Here is a 22,037-nt window from a genome sequence, read left to right on the forward strand (position 1 = left end):
TAGTGGGGAAATATGATGTGATTTAGAACTGTTCATTATTAAAGAGAAAATGTGTAGCTGACCGGATAGCTCAGTTGGTCTTTTGACAGCAATGGGTTCGAGTCATGGTCAAGCAGTTTCATTCAGGGTTTAGAAGTGGTTTTTCAACTGACACATGTTTGATTCATTTAACAGTTTGTATTAAATTTGAAACAGACAAAGACAGTATTGTATGCATGATACTTTTAGATCTACAAAAGGCATTTGATACAGTTGACCACACTAAACTGCAGATGAAGAAGTTCTCTTTCTTCTTCATGAAACTTCTAGCATCTGCCATAGGCAATGACATTCTTATACGGTTCAAGTCTTTTTTCTGATGGACAGCAACTGGTGGATGTGGCTGGTACTCATTCTACTACTGCTCCGAGTACCTATGGTGTTCCCCTGAGGTTCATTTTAGGTCCTCTTTTATGTCTAATATATGTCAATGACATGTCTGCAACCCTAAGCAATAAGCTTTTATTATATGCTGATGACTCAGGTATCCTTGTATCTGGTAAAATAAATCTGAAGAAATTCTCTCTTATGGCATGACTCTTATTAGTGATTTGTTTATTGACTAAAAATTGTCTTTGCATCTTGGCAAGACAGGGTCTATCCCTTTTGGTTTAAGTTTCAACTTAAACTGGGCCTAGCCTCCAGGTCACATGTAATGGTACTGCTATAAAGAACACATCTTTTGTTAAGTATTTAGGTGCAAAACTTGATCAATTTTTTTTGGCGTCGCCTTTGATGCTTTGCATCAATGCTTTTCTTGTACAACTTATTGACTGGTCAATAATATTACATTTAGTGTCACTGTGAATCTAATGTTTGACCCAATGACTATTATTATTATTAAGTGGCATGCAGACGGTGTTGATATTGTGTGATAAAACTTTAATTTAAAGATCATTGGAAATCATCCGAGTAACCGAGTACTCGATCGGAAAAATGACCGAGTACTCGAGTATTGATTTTGGTATTCGTTGCCATCCCTACTGAATTTTGTGTCAGATTCATCAAAGTTTTTTGAAATAAGTTTACACAAATATTCACTATACTAAGACAAGTCATGCGCGACATTCTGACCTCTACCAAGGTCAAGGTCACACTAAGAGGTCAAAACTAAACATGGTCTGTATTTTCCTTGTCCAGAGAAAATCTCCGAAAGTATTAGAGATTCCATTGAACCTTAAAATATAAATAGATAACAGCAAGAGGGAGTGCACTGTAACTCCATTTTGAATATATTTTAATAGATTCCCTGTATGCACTTATTTTCAGTGTAACAAATCCTAATATGTATTTTATTGACACATACACAGGAGTTATCTCATTTCTATGATGAATTTATTGTTGTCGGTGAATTTGTTAAGATTTTGCACTGAAACTCAAATTGTCAAATTTAAATACTATTGTGTGTTTCATGTAAAACTTCCTTCCGGACGTTGGTAACTCTGTTACAAAATCTTGAAATTATAGGTACTATTTTAGGCATTATCATATGGTTACAATCTGATTACAGTTTTATAAATTCGATTGATGCAAAAATCTGACAAGTTCTTTGGCTTCTTTGACAAGTTTATGCTTTTGAAATTCTCCACATAAATCATCTAGATATGCAAAGGAGGATGAATGGCAGACATTTTCCTTATTAGCCTTAACCTGCGAGCTGATGCTTATACAAGATATTATACTTAAAGTATCAAACATATTATCGATTGAATCTAGCTACATGTACTTAGGTTTTTGATTGTTTTTCAACTAGCAACAAGCAATTTAATAAGAAATTGTTGTGTTTAGAAACCAGCCATGTGCCATACGGCCAAATTCAATCGCATATTTGGCGGTTTTAGTATTTACAAATTCTAGGAGCAATTCAATGTGAAAATACTGTGTCCCATAAGGGTCATCGCGAAACATTTACGATTGTGAATAGTCGGAATAACGAAATTACGATGGTACAAAGTCGATGGTAGGTTTTATGAAGTCGAAAGTGCAATGGTGTAAAATCAGAATAACAAAGACACGATGGTGAAAACTCGAAATGAGTTTGTGTTTTCAACTTTCTCACCATCGTGGTTTCGTTATTATCATGCTTTTGTTTAACGTGTCTGCTTAGTTTGAGAAACATTAAGTACATGTAACTGTGAATTGTTTAGCTAGTTTATGAATCTGCCTCATTTTGAAATTTATCCTTCGGCTTTTAATTGCGAGCACTATTTAAATGCCTTGAGAAAATCATGCGCATAATTTTGGCATTGGATGGGGAGGAGATATGTGATTGAATTTATTTTACATGTAATAACTTTAAGCATTTGCTTTACTCAAAATATATGAGAAACTGTCGTGGCAAAATGAGTATGACCACTCTACGTTTGCTCATGAGTGAACTCGTCACAGACATATTAATTCATAATAATAGACCCAATCGTATTTGTAAATTAACAAGTCACATACCGGTAGTACTTTTGGAAAGAAAAAGGCAATCCTGTATTATGTTTCTGATAGTTTGGTGTCGTTTAATTAATGCACAATCAACAGAAAAGTAGTCCATAGGGGTGTCCCTAGGAAGCTATAATCACAGCAAAATTACATGAAAATTGAAGATCGGTTTGATTGAGGCTGTACATGAGGAATAATGAAAAGATGCAACATCCCTCACACCCCTAGCTTCGATGAGAGGTACTCAATATTCAACACTTGAAAGTGCTGGAATCAATGAGGGATTATACGTGTTAAAAGCCATTATCATGCAGTGATTGCATTTTAGACCGGTTGAAATTTCAGGCAGTTTTATAAATATCACAACGGCGTGTATATTGACATTATTAGAAATTAACAATACATTCAGTTTATTAAATGTATACTAGTATTACTAATAAGAGTGACATGTGTAGCAACAAAAAATAGTATGAATGCTTTGAAGTATAATGATTAAAGCAACCATAGAAACACGGTCAACTTAAGAACCTTTTAAACATGTTTCTGTTTCATTTAACAGCTATCATAATCTATACTTGCTAAAATCTCCGAAACAAAAATTTGCGTCTTACTCTTCTGTAGTGAATGACCAGCTTATTTACACTGAACGTGTTCATAACACTTCGCTGGTTGCAAATACCTTAAGTGCGTGCTTTGATTGTACTAGTAAACAAATTTAGTAAACAATGAAAAAACATTCACAAAGTATAATGATTTACACTAAAGTATCATGTTGTATTAAAATCAGGCCTTAATATTAATATGTCAAAGAGGAACGTGTTTGGGTCCTAATAGCGGTCTTTCCATAAAAATGCGTTATGGGTGATGCCAGGGGAGGATGCCCTGAGCGTCACAACTTCTCAACTTATTACAGTTACACTAAGTGGTGGAAGCCTAGGTCTCTTGTAGGACAATTCGGTACCAGTAGATACTGATTCAATTATATCTTCTGATATGTCAATGATTAATATCATAATATTCTTTTCAAGTTTCTTATATAAAGTTTCCAATGTTTTCTGTTAATTAAAGATAATAAATCAGAAATATGTTATATGTATAATCAAAAGATTCCTTTCAACACAAGTCTGCGTGTATTTAAAAAAACAATTCAATTATTATTATATAATATTATCAAGCTCCTAGTAAATGAAATAATTAATTGATTGACCATTAAAAATATAAAACTTTACAAATGAATATAGTCCAGTCAAATATTTTTTTTGGCAAAACATATACATGCATTAATGTATAAAACGTAAGCTGTAGTATAGTGTATATTACATAATTTCCTAATATAATCAATTGAGGAATGCTACAAAGTATTTTAAACGACCAAAAAATGTTGCTAAGAATCATACATTTAAAATTGAATAATCTCATACGCGTCAATGCTACTGACATAAATATGCCCTTGTTGGCAAATACTATTAAGAGGATATTTTATTCGTTTGAGTGTAATATGGAAAATATTTTTACGAAATATGATAAGATTCCATACATTTTTACGAAACCGAAACCATCGAGTAAAAACAAAAACTCTCATTAGATTTTAATTGTATGCAAAAATATTTTGATTACTCACCAGTGAGATTCAATTTAATCATTAACAACGAACTTGCAGTTCTCATAACCTTCGAGTCTTATGAACCCCAACATGAAATCGGTAAGTAATTCGCTACCGAAAACGGAAGATGTATGTCTCATGGTACTTGCAAATCTCATACGACATCGTAACCATCGTAACTGTGATGACAAAAAACATAACAAAATTATTATTTCAATTTCTTATGAAATGAATACCTGAAGCTATTGACTGTCATAGAAAAAACATCTGAAAGTAGTCACTAAATATAAATATGAATTTTGACTCCGCACACTTTCATATTCATTTTTAAATATCTATTACATACCATACGTGTATGACTGAATCACTGCTTTAAATTGTAATAAAAGAAAAAAAAGAAAGAAAAAAATAAACAGGTATTTGCATCAATAAAATTCTAAAGACCGTAATTCGTAATTTGAAAGGGAAAATATCATAAAACCTTTAAAGGAGAAGATTTAGGGAATATGAAGTTTCAATCCAATCTTTCTAGAATATGCTTCCTAGTATTTTATATGTATCTCCAGGTTCTACCATAGCTAAAAACCTCGGCAGTCGGTATGTATTCAATACCAAGGAGGCATAAATAATGGTTATAGATTTTAAAACCGAATAAGAAAACTCCTATTTCAACCAATCATTTTTGAAATCACAACCAAGCCTGTCCTAGCAGATATTTGGAACCCCTCCCCTTTTTAACCAGGTTTTCCGAAGGAAAAAACTGGTTATTAGATTGAGGTATGTCGGCGGGCGGACGGGCGGGCGGGCGTAAACAATTTCTTCTGTGCGCAACTCCTTCTACATTTCTCAACGGATTTTGACCAAACTTTCACAGAAGCTTTGTCATCAAGTGCCCTGGCGCATATTGTCGGGGTTTTGCGATTGGATAATATTTGACCTAATTATGGCCCTTTGTTTTTTTTCCTTATATAGAATATATAGTGAACAATTTCTTCTGTGCACAACTCCTCCTACATTTCTCAACGGATTTTGACCAAACTTTCACAGAAGCTTTGTCATCAAGTGCCCTGGGGCATATTGTCGGGGTTTTGCGATTGGATAATATTTGACCTAATTATGGCCCTTTGTTTTTTTTCCTTATAAAGAATATATAGTGAACAATTTCTTCTGTGCGCAACTCCTCCTACATTTCTCCACGGATTTTGACCAAACTTTCACAGAACCTTTGTCACCAAGTGCCCTGGGGCATATTGTCGGGGTTTTGCGATTGGATAATATTTGACCTAATTATTGCCCTTTGTTTTTTTTCCTTATATAGAATATATAGTGAACAGTTTCTTCTGTGCTGAACTCCCTCTACAATTCTCAACGGACGGATTTTGTTCAAACTTTCACAGAAGCTTTGTCATCAAGTGCCGTGGCGCATATTGTCAGGGTTTTGTGATTGGATAATATTTGACCTAATTATGGCCCTTTGTTATTTTTCCTTATACAGAATATATAGTGAACAATTTCTATCGTGTGCAACTTCTCCTACATTTCTCAACGGATTTTGACCAAACTTTCACAGAAGCTTTGTTATCAAGTGCCCTGGCGCATATTGTCGGGGTTTTGTGATTGGATAATATTTGACCTTATTATGGCCCTTTGTTTTTTTTCCTTATACAGAATTATCAATATATAGTGAACAAATTCTTCTGTGCTGAACTCGTCCTACATTTCTCAACGGATTTTGTTCAAACTTTCACAGAAGCTTTGTCATCAAGTGCCCTGGCACATATTGTCGGGGTTTTGTGATTGGATAATTTTTGACCTAATTATGGCCCTTTGTTTTTTTTCCTTATACAGAATATATAGTGAACACTACTCAGTGGCAATTCCTCCTACATTATTCATGTTTTACATTGCACATAGTTACATTGTTTGTTGCTTGTATTTGTATTTCAAATACAACATATTTATCTACAATGGTGATAATTGAAAACCTGGTTTCATGGCATTGCCATGTTTCTTGTTTAAATATGAACTAATTCATTATTGCTTTACTAATGATAAGTAACAGATAACTAACATAACGACAAATTAAATGCAACACCATTTAAGCTACTAGTATAACATGAATTTACATCTTGCGACATTTAACGGTAGCGTTGCGACATTTAACGGGAAGTGTAAATCGTGCGACATTTAACGTTACCATTGCGACATTTAACGGCAAACGACTTTGGGACATATAGCAGCGGGTGCGACATTTAGCGGCAATAATGCGACATTTAGCGGTAAGTGCGACATTTAGCGGTGTTGCTACATATAACGGCGCCACAATCACTTCAGCCATCAGTTTTCATTACCAAAAGACCTCTTAAAATTGAAATATTCGGGTTCTGCTCTACTACATATACATTCTTCCAATGAGCAAACACATTCGGGTGGGGATGACCATGTTAACATTGCTCTTGTTCTGCCTAGTTTTGGTCGATGACTCTATAACGGCAGTGTCGATGGCTCTCATTTACATTGATCACCAAAACATGAAAAACCCACTGTTTAGTAGGCGTGAATATCCTATATAGTTCACTGTTACAAAAAAGCCGGTTATAGTTCAAATATAAAATTTCTTTCCGAAATATTATTGATATATTTAATATAGAAGAAAAAGAATAAAACACTGACTGTTGTCACAGAGCGGAATATCTAGCATTCGGGTTAAGTACTGTTAAAGATCCTGTAACACAATTTTTCATGGTTTTAAATCATACATAAGATGCTCAAATTAAGATTTATCAATATTGTAGGTTCCGAAAAGCATTATTTATAAAGATATTACCGAATTTAACATTTCATGTAAATAAAGGAGGTAATAAAACATCTATTTTCTATAAAGTTTAAGTCAAATTTTATAATAAGAAATGAATGCATATACAGTCGAAACTGTCTTAAGCAGCCAGCCAAGGGATGCAGTCATTTTGGCTGCTTAAGACAGGTGGCTGCTGAATGGAGGGTCAGTAATTTTTCAAAATACAAAATGTATTATCTTTATTTCTTTATAAATATTAAGCTATACTATCATCTAGTTATGTGTTTGTGTGTTTATCAAATGCATTTTTATTATGAATACATAACACATCATCTTTTAATCATCATCATCATCATTTTTAATCATCATCATTTTTCAATCACTTGTTTGAAGCTTTTCATGAACAGAACAAAACAGAACAGAACAAGATTTCTTTAAAACAACTGTATTATTTTTTATTCATATTTATTTAAACTTTATCTATTGTGTGATAAATAACATATCTATAATATAATACAAGTTCATTTTTCAGTGTTGCCGCCTATGGTCACAACTTAATGTCTCAGTCATTTACAGACTTGGCACAATATAAAGTCACTCTTTTATTTCACTCTGAAGAAGTCACTTATTTTGCTCTGGACCTCAGTTGCCTCCACACGCATTTTCACAAACCTATCTTCAAAGTTCATAACCATGTCTAACATAGGAGACTGATTTTTCATGAGGGCAAACTGTCTTAATTTACTTAAACACTCAGACACTTCATTTACTGTTACAACACTAGGATTAGGTTCCTCAATGTCATCCTCACTCTCACTGGCATTTTCCTTTTCAGTTGTGATTTCCTTAATAATGTCCACAGCACTTTGATCCCACTGCATCATGTTATTGTCACAAGTGGCAAACTCACGATCTATGGCCACAAGCTCCCTAAAGTTACAATCAAATAAATCCAGGGCCAGATGCAACACGGCAATGGGTGTGTCATCCTCGATGTCACTGTCCTCATCATCCTCAGAAACACTAACACATTCTGGGGTAAACCCACACTTTGCGAAACATTTCACAATTGTATCAGAGTCCACTTCCTTCCATGCGGCAGAAATCCAGTAAATGGCCTGTAGAATTGTAATTTCTCTCAAGATCTCTGGTCCAAGCTTAGTGGAGTTCTTTTCCATAGTGACGAGCACATGTTGTAGCTGGCGCTTCCTGTACTTCAGCTTTGTTGTCTGAATTATGCCGGCATCCATCGGCTGGAGGATAGAGGTGGTGTTTGCAGGGAAAAACTGCAATTTTACATTCTGAAAAAATAAAAAAAACATAAAATATTGTTTGTTGTTTCTTTTTTTTTTTTTGGTCATATTGCCTATTTCAATGCTACTTAAATTTTGATAACAGACTTAAACCCTCGAATGATGAATGCTTAATGTTTTTAGTAGTCAGAGTGTGACTTTATCACCTTCATCACAGAGACAATGTTTTGATTAATGTAGATTTTAAACAATAAATAGTGCAGAAGTTTCAAATCTAGTTTATTTTTTCCTCCAGATGTCCGTTGTTATAAAGTGAAATGTAATTTGAGCTTGAAACTGTCTATCTATTCTTGTTGTTGATGAAGACTCACTAACCATTCAGCCACGCCCCCATCCCTCTTTAATAAAATTTACAATTCATAATGGTTTTACCTTCAATGTTATGTCAGGGTGGACTGGAGCATTGTCCAGGAACAGTTTACAGTCACGATTACCATTAGATTCATATTCATCCAAGATTTCACGTTTTCGTTTGAGAACATTCTGAACTTGTGTGCGTCCCACACCTAATTCCATTGCCACAACTCTGGAACTTTTACCACTTTCAAGTAATTTCACACACTTAACTCTCTCCTCTAATGTCAAACACTTGCGCTTAGTCCCAGACATAATTCCAGGTATGATTTTCACAGAACTTTAATTTTATTTAGGATATGAAAACGTGTACAGGTAGAAGCATAAACTTTGAAAGAATGATTAATGGTAAAAAAAATTAAGAAAAGGCCCTGTTATATTCGTAATAATAGGCGATAATTAGGGAGCTAAGGTGCGAACGCATCTTTTCTGTTCAAATGTTTTTAATTGTCAATTAGCAGACACACGTGCAAGCATCAAAGTCTTCCCGATGCCAACCGCGAAAAACATTTCGAAAATTTCCGTTTAATTGTACTTTAAGTTTCACATTTGAACAATTGAAATGTAACAACACAAATTAACAAGTTCCTCAAGAAGTTTGAATAATCCCGCCCACATATTGCAAGTGCGTGCAGACTATCCAATCAGAATGATCCATAATAATTATGTGCGATTATGCAAATTTCTTCAAACTCTTTGGGGTCTGTGGCGCGTGACATTTAGCATTTGTTTATCTTTTAACGCATGTCATGAAAATTGGCAGCAGGTAGTCTGGCCGTATCACCTTACTGACCACTGACCGCTTATCACGGCTGAAATTACCATTCGGGAAGCAATTTAGACGACCGTTGACCGCGGACAGCAGGTGACCGCTGAACAGATGTATAAAATAGAGTGATTTTCGTCGGGGGCGTCATAAAATGACCGTTCAGGCCATGTGACCGCCAAAAGGAGGTGACCGTTAGCACAGTTTCGACTGTATTTGAATGATTACATAATTATAATATGCACAAATATTTGCAGTACATATTTTACATATTATTCGATGTTTGAAAATTTATTTATTTGCATGATTATGTACATATATATAATTTCATTTAGTATGGTCTACCACTTTGATCATAACCTACAGGATCTTTAAGAACTGAAAATCAGCCTCATTACCACCTTAAACAGTTACCCTCGAGCTAGATATTCCGGTCTGAATTGACAGCCGGTGTAAGATCCTTATAAGATATAAATCAAGTAAAGTCAAGTCAAATATTTTATTGTCAAAAACAAATTACATGTTCATCGCCAAGTTACATGGCAATATAATATATTGACATTACTTAAGAAAAGTATGATATATAGTTAACAAATCTACTACAAAAAATCAAAATGTCAATATGAGTCAGAGAAGTAAATACAGAATATAATTATATAGAAACAAATACCTACATTTATGAAATTAACTGTTTTAAGCTTCTCTTATACATACCACAATAAATAAACTTAGCTAAATTTACAATCCTTTTCTTTTGCGAGGATTGCATCATTGATATGAATTTATTGATGGATGGCCAAGCACAATAATTCCGAGGAAACATTGACCTCTAAATTCACTATAGAATGGACAAAGACTAATTAGAAATGATATTCATTTGCTATTTGATTCATACTGCATTTAGTGCATATACGTAAATTCATATTGATATTTCTATACCTTCCTTCTTCTATTAACATTAACATTGCTCCATCCGAATTAGTCGCATTACCATTTGAATCTGTTTTAATAATAGTTGACAACTTTGGTACTGTGGTAAAGGTTTTGATAAACTAAGTTTAATACCATCTATATAAAAATTTAATTCAAAACACATTCCTTCAATTATTTATTTAGAGATCTTGTGGTTATTGCTATAACTTAGATGGACGGACTTTAAGGTGGTTATCGGCCCTCTTTATCAAGGCCTGAAGGGGGTCATACCATGCGCGTGCATCCTCAAAATTCTGATACAGGGAACACTTTTTCAACCGGTATTTTGAACAAAAACGAGTCATGTAAAGCAACCAGAATAGATTTGAATTTAATTTCTTTTGCAAAGAAGATGTCCTTACTTCTAGTTTTTGGTGTCCGCGCCGAAACGCGACGCCCTTATGGAACGAAATCAGATTTTGTGAAAGGGCAATTGCAACTTCTTGAGCCTTTTGACGACTATAATAGCCGAACATTCCGATTGGTATGAGTGTTTGACTATCAACAATAAAATGTCGCGATATGTAAAATGAATAGCGAACTGGATAATTTCACAATGTAAACATATTCAAATGAAATTATCTTATCCGTCAATTTATCGTGCTCTTCGGTATTTTTATTAATCATTTTGTAGTACACAGTGGGTTATTATGTGTGTTAACTATTGCTTTACCTATAAATAGAATGATGACCTGAACATTGTGAAAGTCCGAAAATCTATTTATAGAAGTAGTTTTAGTTTAACAAAATGGTCATTCATGTCGCAACGAACTGGAGAATTCTGCAGGAAATGAAATGCAAGCATATTAAAACAATTAATAATTGCAATCTTTAAGTAGGCAATTTTTACGAAATTATCATAGTATTATCATTCTTCGTCTGCAATTTTAACATGAGTTGTTATGGGTTTTTACTTTATTGATAGGCATGTAAACACACTGATGGGTCAGACTAGGTCATTAAAATAGTAGATTGACCTACCAAATAAATCAATTAACAGACTTTGTTCATTTTGACTATTATGTTGTATGTTCCAAAGAAAATACCACATGAACTTAAAATTCTATCAAATAACCAATAGATCTATTAATGATAATATCCAAAATACCCCTATATAGTATAAATAAACTTATACCATATTTTGGATATTATAGACCTGTATATTTTGGATATTATCGTTAACATTGATAGAATTAAAGTTCATGTGGAAAAAACATTTAATATTCAAACTTCTAGCATGCCTACCAAAGTTCATAATGAACAATGTCTTTGTCCGCAATTCATAAATGATATACAATACTCTTTAAAACCAATTAACCATTGAAAAGTTTACAAGAATATCTGGTCATCCGATGTCTACTAGTTCATCTTCACTTGCTGCATTTCTTGCTTGGACGCATCAATGCTTTTCTTGTAATATTCTTTATTCCTTTTGCCCTACACAGAATGCGCACAAATGAAATGCAACATCCGTTTGTATGGAAAATATGTATCGTAAAACGGCCTTAATGCTCTTAGGCAAACAAGTTGTTAAAACTCGTATGATTAGAATCTTGTATAAAGTAAGGTGAGAAAATAGATTCAGGGTTGTTAGAAAAGGAAATACATATCTTGATTTTGAGTGAACTGTGCTATAATAAAGTGCTCATGGTATGGAGTAATATAATCAGGAAGGCCAGGGACCTACAAACATCTGAACAACATAATTATCGTGCTATATGTTTAACACAGGGCAAACAAAATCAGGTTGTTTTTCCATACTTAAAAACGTCAAGAATAATTATAGTTTGACTATATTGTTGGTCTCGCCTCAGTGTTTCTAATATTACCGTTCTATGAAGGCTTTTTAGGCGGTTGATACACATCAATTTGAGAGTAACAAATATTGGAAACATTGTTTGTGTTCTTATTTTATCTCTTTGTATATTTAAAAAGCGAAATACAGAGTATTTATAGTAAAATAAAAGCAACAACGCAATAGTTTTCTTTTTTGACATGCTGCATTGTGACATCGCATCAAGTAAATAACACTTCTAACGTTTGTACTTCTTTAATGACTGAATTAAAGATATTGGTGTCCGTATTTATTTTTTTAAGTTAGACAACTTTCTATCATTCTAGGTAGTTTTATTATACTTTATCACATACCCATGCGGAATTTGCGATTCCGTAAAAAGGTATTGCAAGATCGTGCATATATTTTGACGTAACGCCATTTTCGTTATATAAACTGAGTGTAAACCCTGTTCTGCATAAGCATATTGTGAAAAATGGCCGTTTTCATTTAAAAGCCTCCTGTTACAACTTCAAATCATTTGAAACTTATAATGAAAAATGCTTCAATACTTCTGAAACTTGGCACAAATGTTGACTGGACCATAGCAATTGTAACAGCATGTCCAATTTTAATTTTTTATTACCATCGCAACAAGGGGACGTTTCAAATTTGCCAAAAAATCACTATTTTGCATTGTGTTTCTTCCCCATTAAAAATGATTTCAAAGTGCTACTTCTCAATGGATTGAGGTGGAGTAAAAGGCTTTTCAGCGTTGATTACACGTTACCTAACAATCGACCTGAGGCCATTTTTAGCCTGTAACATGTCCATTTTTTTTTATTATTAACCAGGTTTTCCGAAGGAAAACACTGGTTATTAGATTGAGGTATGTCGGCGGGCGGATGGGCGGGCGGGCGGGCGTTAACAATTTCTTCTGTGCGCAACTCCTTCTACATTTCTCATCGGATTTTGACCAAACTTTCACAGAAGCTTTGTCATCAAGTTCCCTGGCGCATATTGTCGGGGTTTTTCCATTGGATAATATTTGACCTAATTATGGCCCTTTGTTGTTTTTTCTTATATAGAATATATAGTGAACAATTTCTTCTGTGCGCAACTCCTCCATCATTTCTCAACGGATTTTGACTAAACTTTCACAGAAGCTTTGTCATCAAGTGTACTGGCACATATTATAGGGGTTTTGCGATTGGGTAATATTTGACCTAATTATGGCCCTTTGTTGTTTTTTCTAATATAGAATATATAGTGAACAATTTCTTCTGTGCGCAACTCCTCCTAAATTTTTCTACGGATTTTGACCAAACATTTACAGAAGCTTTGTCATCAAGTGCCCTGGCACATATTGTCTGGGTTTTGCCATTGGATAATATTTGACCTAATTATGGCCTTTTTTTTTTTTTTCTTATATAGAATATATAGTGAACAATTTCTTCTGTGCGCAACTCCTCCTACATTTCTCAACGGATTTTGACCAAACTTTTACAGAAGCTTTTGTCATCAAGTGCCCTGGCACTTATTGTCCGGGTTTTGCCATTGGATAATATTTGACTTAATTATGGCCCTTTGTTTTTTTTCCTTATATAGAATATATAGTGAACAATTTCTTCTGTGCGCAACTTCTCCTACATTTCTCAATGGATTTTGACCAAACTTTCACAGAAGCTTTGTTATCAAGTGCCCTGGCACATATTGTCGGGGTTTTGTGATTGGATAATATTTGACCTAATTATGCCCCTTTGTTTTTTTCCTTATACAGAATATATAGTGAACAAATTCTTCTGTGCTGAACTTGTCCTACATTTCTCAACAGACTTTGTTCAAACTTTCACAGAAGCTTTGTTATCAAGTGCCCTGGCGCATATTGTTAGGGTTTTGTGATTGGATAATATTTGACCTAATTATGCCCCTTTGTTTTTTTTCGTTATACAGAATTATCAATATATAGTGAACAAATTCTTCTGTGCTGAACTAGTCCTACATTTCTCAACAGATTTTGTTCAAACTTTCACAGAAGCTTTGTCATCATGTGCCCTGGCGCATATTGTAGAGGTTTTGTGATTGGATAATTTTTGACCTAATTATGGCCCTTTGTTTTTTTTCCTTATACAGAATACATTTTTTCCTTATACAGAATATACAGTGAACACTTCTTCTGTGGCAATTCCTCCTACATTATTCATGTTTTACATTGCACATAGTTACATTGTTTATTGCTTGCATTTGTATTACAAATACAACATATTTATATACAATGGAGATAATTGAAAACCTGGTTTCGTGGCATTGCCATGTTTCTTGTTTTATGTTTTGTTTTCCAGTGTTATCCATTTGATCCCATTATGAACTTAGACTGCTTCGAAGAATAAGTGTAGGCAGAATCAATAACACGCAGTATCTTGATTTTTGAGAGTGTACGCAGTATCATAATGTCTTTTTCTTGTAAAAAGTTCGTTTTAAGACATTTTTAGTACAAAGGAAAAGACAAAGATTGAAACAGGTTTTACAATAAAATAAACTTGCAGCTGTGTAAAACTTTCAGTTTAATAGACAATCTCTCAATTTCTGTAACATTTGAACGCTGCATCCAGAATCAAAATCGCATTCAACACGAAATACTGACAAGAAAGGGAAGACTTGTGTCAAGGCATTTGGAATATTAAAACTAGAAGTAAGGACATCTTCTTTGTAAAAGAAATTAAATTCAAATCTTTTCTGATTGCTTTACATGCCTCGTTTTTGTTCAAAATACCGGTTGAAAAAGTGTTCGCGGTATCAGGATTTTGAGAATGCGCGCGTATGGTATGACCCCATTGATACATAATAGCCCTGACAGATACAGCATAATGTGCCGCATATGATTATATTTTTCCAACATATTAATTATTGTAATTTTTGTTTTAAGATATTTACAACAGAGCCAATGCTGTAACGGATGGACACACAGTTGGACGCCTTTTTATAACAGATGTGGTTCACGTATGTTATATATTTATCACAGATACATTTGATAAATAAAAAGATTATATTTATTTCTATGTATGTACACGTTCCGTATCTATATATGACTACCCCTATCTTTATTAAATATTCGGTAAATAAAAGGGTTCAACCAAAATTCCATGATTTAACGTCGGAAATACATCTGTTAGAAAAAGAGTTAAAGAACATTATAGAAATAATATCTCATTATTAGTATGCGATAAATAACAACTCAATAGCTTGTTCAAATGAAATACTGATTTGCATGATTTTTCCCAAATGAACATAAATGACACAATTATGTTAAAATTACATTTATGTTTTTGTTATTATTTTGATATTACTCATGTTGATGCAAGATAAGGAACTAACAAATGTTGAAGAATTCTTTGCGCGATGCCGATCTTATAGCATATATGTATGTATGTATGTATGTACGTACGTAGGTACGTACGTACGTGGGTACGTAGTACTACGTACGTGTATGTGTTCGTGTGCGCGCGTACTTGCGTTTGAGCTTGTGCGTGAATGTATAATTTTCTTGAATGATATATACGTTTTCATCCCCATAATACTATTTTAGCACTCTGCTCCGGAGGCTCCGGTCTAAATGCTTGCAATAGAAATGAAGGCGAAGCGAAACACAAAGATGGAAGAGTTGTGAGAAATAGTGGTGGAAAATGCGATGCACCATCAGAATGCATAAATTGTAATGAAGGATACTATCCAGTTACCTATAACAACGGATATTGCACGGGTAACACATTTAAAACGGTAGTCAAAAAAAAAAGTTAGTTCCCTTTAAATGCATCAGAAGTTGTCTTAACGAATATACTTCTGATTATTTTTGGTTGCATGTGAAGGTAAATGACAACAAAAAATAGTTAGATTATGTAACAAATCCATATTTTATTTAAATACTTATGTTAATATATGACTTTTATTTAAGAGAAATATGAGCTTTATATATGATATTTCTTCTGTTTTAGTCATTAATTCTTTTTTACTATTTTATTTATTTTTAAAATCAAACCAATTAAACAATTTCCCCATTTTTAAAGCGTGCACCAAACCAGAAAACTGCAATCTGGCCCTCTGCACAACGAGTAGTGATTACAGATGTGTTTATTGTGTTCAAGAATACATTAGAAATAGCCCAGGATACAACGTCTATACTGGTAAACCAGATGATAGGCAATGTCAAAGTAAGTTTTTATACTCTGGGTTTAAGATCAAGTTTATGTCACAAGTCGTCGCTTTAGTTCCAGAGTGACGTATGTCGTATTTCTTTCATTTCGAGAAAATGAGGTTTAAAGTTTAAAAGTCTTGTATCTTTTTTACTATTTGATGAATTAATATGAGAATTTAGACATAAACAAAATGTGTGCAGATATATATGTATGCAAAATTTAAGTGTCATTCCTTGAATTGTTTTTTTAATATTTAATAAACAAAATATAGTAATGTCATTGAAAAAATACGCTGTAGCTGTTTCAAATATTTTCTAAAGTGACGCATTGACATACGTCAATTTGGTTCGAAATAATAGTTTGCGTCAATTTGGAATGGAATTAAAGTAAATACAATTTGCTTACTTTTCTGACGTAACTTTATTTAAAAATATGAAAGCATATTCAAAATATGAAGATAATAACACTTTTATTAGTGAAAACAAAGTAACTGTTTCTATTTACATGACAATACATTTGTAAGATAATTTGTTAAAACAAAATCTTTGAAAAAAAAAATTAACAATGAACAACACAAAGAAAGATTTTTAAACATAAGAAATAACATATTATCATTGACATATACATGTACTGTAAGTTGTCAATATCAAAAGTTTCAAGCATATTCACCGAAAAGTACTGCTGCAAACTATGTAAATCAATAGTTCAAATATTTAAAAAAATCATTTTCATAAGAACATCAATGACTAACATAAAGTAAAGACCTATTATTTAAACACAAGAAATTCGGACCGCTTCATGAAATGTAAATATTGTAGTCATTTATCATGATATCATGTCCTTCATCTGTTCGAATTCATGTGATAAAATGTCTTCAATATGGCACAAACGGAAAGAATTATTATGAACGTAATTATCTATTCACATTATACCGATTATATTTAGGGTAAAGCAACTTTTAACTCAAAGACTTATGATCCCATAACAATCAGTTTAACTACATATTTGAACAAACATCCTAACTACAATTGAATAAGTTTCACCGCTAATTGACTTCAATTATTGTTTAACAGTTACTAGTTTACTGGCTTTGTAAAACTGTTGGTCCACTTCAGGCAATATTTTCAGCATTTCTGAAATGTCTTTCTTCTTTTGATCTGACATAATCCTGTGACACTTTAGCATTTTTGGATTGGGCAGTTCTAGAATCGGTAAACTTTGTCTTGTTTTTCGCGTTGCAATTATAACTGTTTTAAATACATCTTCTTCATAGGAAAGTTTTTACCCTACTGAAAATGGTCTTGCTTTTTCATACTTGAGACACTTTACTTTAGTATAAGGTATATCATTGAATTTTAATGGCATTATGCTTTTTTTGGTAATCCATGAAGTGATGCTTCTGCATTTGAATAAATCGAACTGCATTCTTGCGTTTCATGTTCAAGGATTTAAGGACCCGAATTAAAGATAGTGGACTATAGATTTCCGTGTATCTGGTTTATACGTTCAATATTGCTATGTATGTTGTCCACTTCTTGGACACAGAGTGTCCAGGACAACCAAAATTTCTGAACTATACAATCTATGTCATAATCGTTCATAAATCGTTTTCAGAGCTATTGTCATAATTGAGTTTTTATTTTGTGGAATGCAGTTTGTCAGACCATAATGTAAAATACTTTATTGTTGGATGGACTCTTTTAACGTCTTTCAGAATAGTAACAATCGCACTAGCAATCTCATTGGCTCCTCTTCCGCCGATAATTTCATTCCAGATACAGTTGTATGCTGTTCCATCCTTTGATACGTGTGCGGTGAGATTATACGTGGCTAATTTTCTTTTATAAAAGAAATTGCTCACATTCGCTTTCGGTAAAAGTATTACATTTTCTAAATCAAAAGAAACAATCATGTCTGTTTTGTTCATTCTATCTTTGTCTCTTTCCATTTTTGTTGATTTTTTTATCACAAATGTGTTTCTTATATTTTTTCTTGAAATTCCTTTTCGATAGAGTTTAATGAATTATTATCAGCTCTTATCTTTATTGCTTCACATAAGTCACAACGGTCTTTTTTAGGTATATGGAAGCCGATATTATATTCTTTTGTTGAATATTTCTCTGTACATACCCCTTTTTAAAGGCTTTCTTAGAATATTTGCACAATGTTCTAAGTATAACTTGTACTTATGTTTACATTTAAACCTGGTTCTAAATATTCTTTTGAAGAGTTTGAACGGCAGTAATGAGACGGTATTCGCTGAAAGGATTCAATATGTTTCCGAATGACGTTGATTTCATCTTCACTTTTTCGTCTCTTAGTTCGTTTCCCCCGCATATCTCTAAACTCGTTTCCTTCTTTTGTATCAACTTTTTTGAAGTATTGTCTGTAACGATTATCTGATATATGAAGGACACCTAGATAAAAGTCTTTACACACTTGTATCTTATCATCATTTCTGAAGAAAAAGAACTCATAAGTATATCTACGATTACTATCTTTTTTTCTTGTTTTCATTAGTGCGTCTTGTTATTGTACGGGCAATGAAACCATTCTTTCCCCCATCATCGTCTAATGACCAATATCCGTCATGAATAGCTTAAATTTGTTCATCACTAAACTGCTGAGTACACTTTCTTCGACAATTGCTGGTTCCTTTACAATTGTTTTTAACACTCACTCTTTTCTGTGGTACCTTTACTCCTTGCCGGTTTATATATTCTTTACCTGCTTGTCTCCTCCTTTTATTAATTGTTTTTGACCACATTTCGTTATTTCTGACTCGTTTTCGTCCACGTGTAACAGTACCATTCTGACAAGACTGATTGTTGATATTTTCATTGATAGGTCCATTAAAAACCTGACTTTGATCACTTTTCTGAGTGTTATCATTTTCATTTTCTATCTCATTTGACAAATTTGAATTCGTCTCTTCATAGATACAATCTTCCTTAGCAGCTTCATATCTGTTTGGTAATGATATATTGTTATTATTGTCTAAATGTTTGTCAAGATCTAAGATGTCATATTCTTCGTTTGTGTCTCTTGAGTATACGAATGTATCAACTTCTTGACAGCTTGTTTGATTAAAATTCGCGAAGACATCGATACTATTTTCAGATACCATACATACATTGTCATTGTTCAGTTCGTCTAAAAATGACGCAGGCAAACTATTCAAGTCATATACATTCAGAGAAACAGAAGATTCTTGTGGATTTGATATAAGTTGCTCTTTTCATCTCAAATTCATCATTAATTGTCATAGGATATTGAACTTGATTCATGTCTGTTGATGTGTTCGATGTTGCTTCATCATTGCAATTAAAATGATAAAAGGCCCTTCACAGTGAACTTGAATCACATCTGTAGTTACATTCATCAGTTCAGGGCATTGAATATTATTTCATGTCCGTTGTTCTATTAATAGCTGTTTCATTATTACCACTAATATGAAAATATCCCGTGTATTGAACTTGATCATCATTACTTATTCTATTCACGGTGTATCGTTATTGTTATTAAATGTACAAGGCATAACATCTTGATTTTGAGTCACTTCTAATGTTTTTTTACTTGTTGTTTTCATAAATGTCACGAAAGGACATAGACCTTACGCATAAATTATTAGCTGATTCATAACTATCACTAGTATTTGTTTGTAATGGAATACTTTTTTAAAGTTTTAAGTTATTCTTCAGAGTCTTCAAGTATCTCATTATCTGAATCACTATCCTCTAGCATGTTAAGTACTCGGTTTACACTGAATTTATTCATTTCAAAATCTGTATATATTTACAGATAACGATTCATAATGTCTCGACACAAATCCTTTGAGCCATATTTCATCTTCTTGACTTTCAACACTTAAATGCAAATATGCCAAATCTGGTTGTAAAATTCTTACACATTGTTCTATATTCAACTTTTATGCCTGAGATATCTAGAACAGACAATGTTAAACTTTCACACACAAATGCTATAGTATCAGGCCTTATGTTTGTAAAAAGATACATATAAGTGATCCAAATGTGCTAACTTTGAAATTATTTCGAAATCCTGTTAACCAAATTTGTACATTCCGAAACATTAAGTATTTCTAAGTTGCAAAGCATTGGCAGGAAAACACAGTGTTTGAAAGTCTGCATCCTGTTAAGTCGAGCCAATACAGGTTTTTAGCATTGGATAATTTTGGTAACTAGCTCAAAGTCGATTTCTGAAGACCCCAAATGCAGTGTAACGCCTGGGATGAGGAACTCAAGAAAGGCAGAAGAATGATCCAAAATGTTTCTGAAATTAGTAAGTGTCCAGTTCTAGTGGATGGTCAAATGAAAAAATGCTTCCACAGACAAGATGTTTTCTTCACAATTTCATTGAATCTTGTATGTGTTACAGACACAGTTTTAAGCAGTTCCTGTATGTCCAAATGACTAAAGATTTTTACTAAGACTAAATCAGGTAGATCAATTAAAGTCAACATCGAATTCTTGTCAACTTGGTTTTCCATGAATCTGAATATAATGGAAAAAAATGCATTAGAAGATGAAATGTGTTTTTCTTATGATATATGGTTATAATAATGTAGTTTTTTTTATGTACAGTCACAACAAAGGTCTTCTAGGTGCTAGTGTGGTGGCTGTAAAAATCTTCCGATATCTGGACACAGTGTTGTTAAATCGTCTGAGAACAATATTTTAATAATACAGTTCCGCTTTATACTAGTTAACAGGCTATGAGTGGTATTGTACTATAAATAATCACTAGCGAACAGACCAAATCATACTCCGTCGGTTTTCTAATTTTTTTATATTGATTGTAGTCTGTAATATCAACAGATCTTTTCTTCATATTATATTAAAATAAAAACATTTATAGATAAATTACAAAAATATTCAGTAATAGAAAATGTGACAAACAGTTTCCAATGCTTTTACATTTTATCCGAAACCTTGTAAATCCGAAAGTATTTCAGTTTCCTTGGAGCACTAATTCCAATTCTGTCAATTACTGAACAATTGCTTTTTGGAGCACAATCAACAGATACTCTGGTTATGTTTCTATAAAAAACATATTTAGATTAACCAAAACATATCAGGATCAATGAAATCTTATCGAAAAAGTCCAAAAAGTTTCAACACAGCTTTCATTGCAATGGCCGCGCTTCAAGACATGCAGTAAATGAACGTGTTTGATTGGCTTAAAAGATGCGTCAGTTTGGAACGAAATAAATAGTCACAGAACCGACATGCGTCATTAAGATACCAACATAAAATGCATGATTTGGCGTTCCACAGTGTCACAAGTAGTTTCATCTTGTAGAACTCGTCGAGCTGAAAAAAATGATACCAAACTCGACATTTTTCACAAAAAATGACTTGCGTCACTCTGGAACTAAAGCGACGAAGTGTCAGGCACTTTCGCTGTTCGGTGTCCATATGCATTATTGTACTTTTTGATTTGACACTCAGTTTGAACAAATTCAAATGTATTTTTTTTTAAGGATTTAAGGTGATCCTTGTCTTTTGTTGTCGTTATCGGTTTAAAGTAATAATAAATTTAACACATGGTAATAACACACGGTAATCTTACAAACTTGATATTTATATCAGATTCGTTGCTTATCTTTAATTGGCTAAATAAATTTGTTGCAGGAGTCTAATTTGGTTCATTCGATTAAAACTTGTAAAAAAAATGGAAAAATTAATTAAAATTAATTTGACTAAATTAGATATAAAATCTTTATTTCTTCTGCAATGCAATATGTTGACAGTCGATGTCATTCTTTGATTGTTTGTA

General features: G+C 33.0%; 1 protein-coding gene across 1 annotated transcript; it reads right to left on the minus strand.

Annotated features, from left to right (window-relative positions):
* Positions 1 to 7,288: 7,288 nt before the first annotated feature.
* On the minus strand, positions 7,289 to 8,791 carry LOC132750309 (tigger transposable element-derived protein 6-like). Its single transcript, XM_060740256.1, has 2 exons — positions 8,555 to 8,791; positions 7,289 to 8,170 (listed from the first exon to the last, which is right to left on the minus strand). Exons 1-2 carry the CDS (start codon positions 8,789 to 8,791, stop codon positions 7,472 to 7,474), a joined length of 936 nt encoding a protein of 311 aa, XP_060596239.1. The 3' UTR covers positions 7,289 to 7,471.
* Positions 8,792 to 22,037: the final 13,246 nt, after the last annotated feature.

Source organism: Ruditapes philippinarum, unplaced genomic scaffold (assembly GCF_026571515.1).
Source record: "Ruditapes philippinarum isolate M1 unplaced genomic scaffold, ASM2657151v2 ctg7128_1_1_1_1, whole genome shotgun sequence".
Taxonomy (NCBI): Eukaryota; Metazoa; Mollusca; class Bivalvia; order Venerida; family Veneridae; genus Ruditapes; species Ruditapes philippinarum.

Coding starts and splice junctions, on each gene's coding strand:
- LOC132750309 (XM_060740256.1), bottom strand. CDS start 8,791: ATGTCTGGGACTAAGCGCAAGTGTTTGACATTAGAGGAGAGAGTTAAG. Junction 8,171..8,554: donor ACCCTGACATAACATTGAAG/GTAAAACCATTA, acceptor TTATTTTTTCAG/AATGTAAAATTGCAGTTTTT.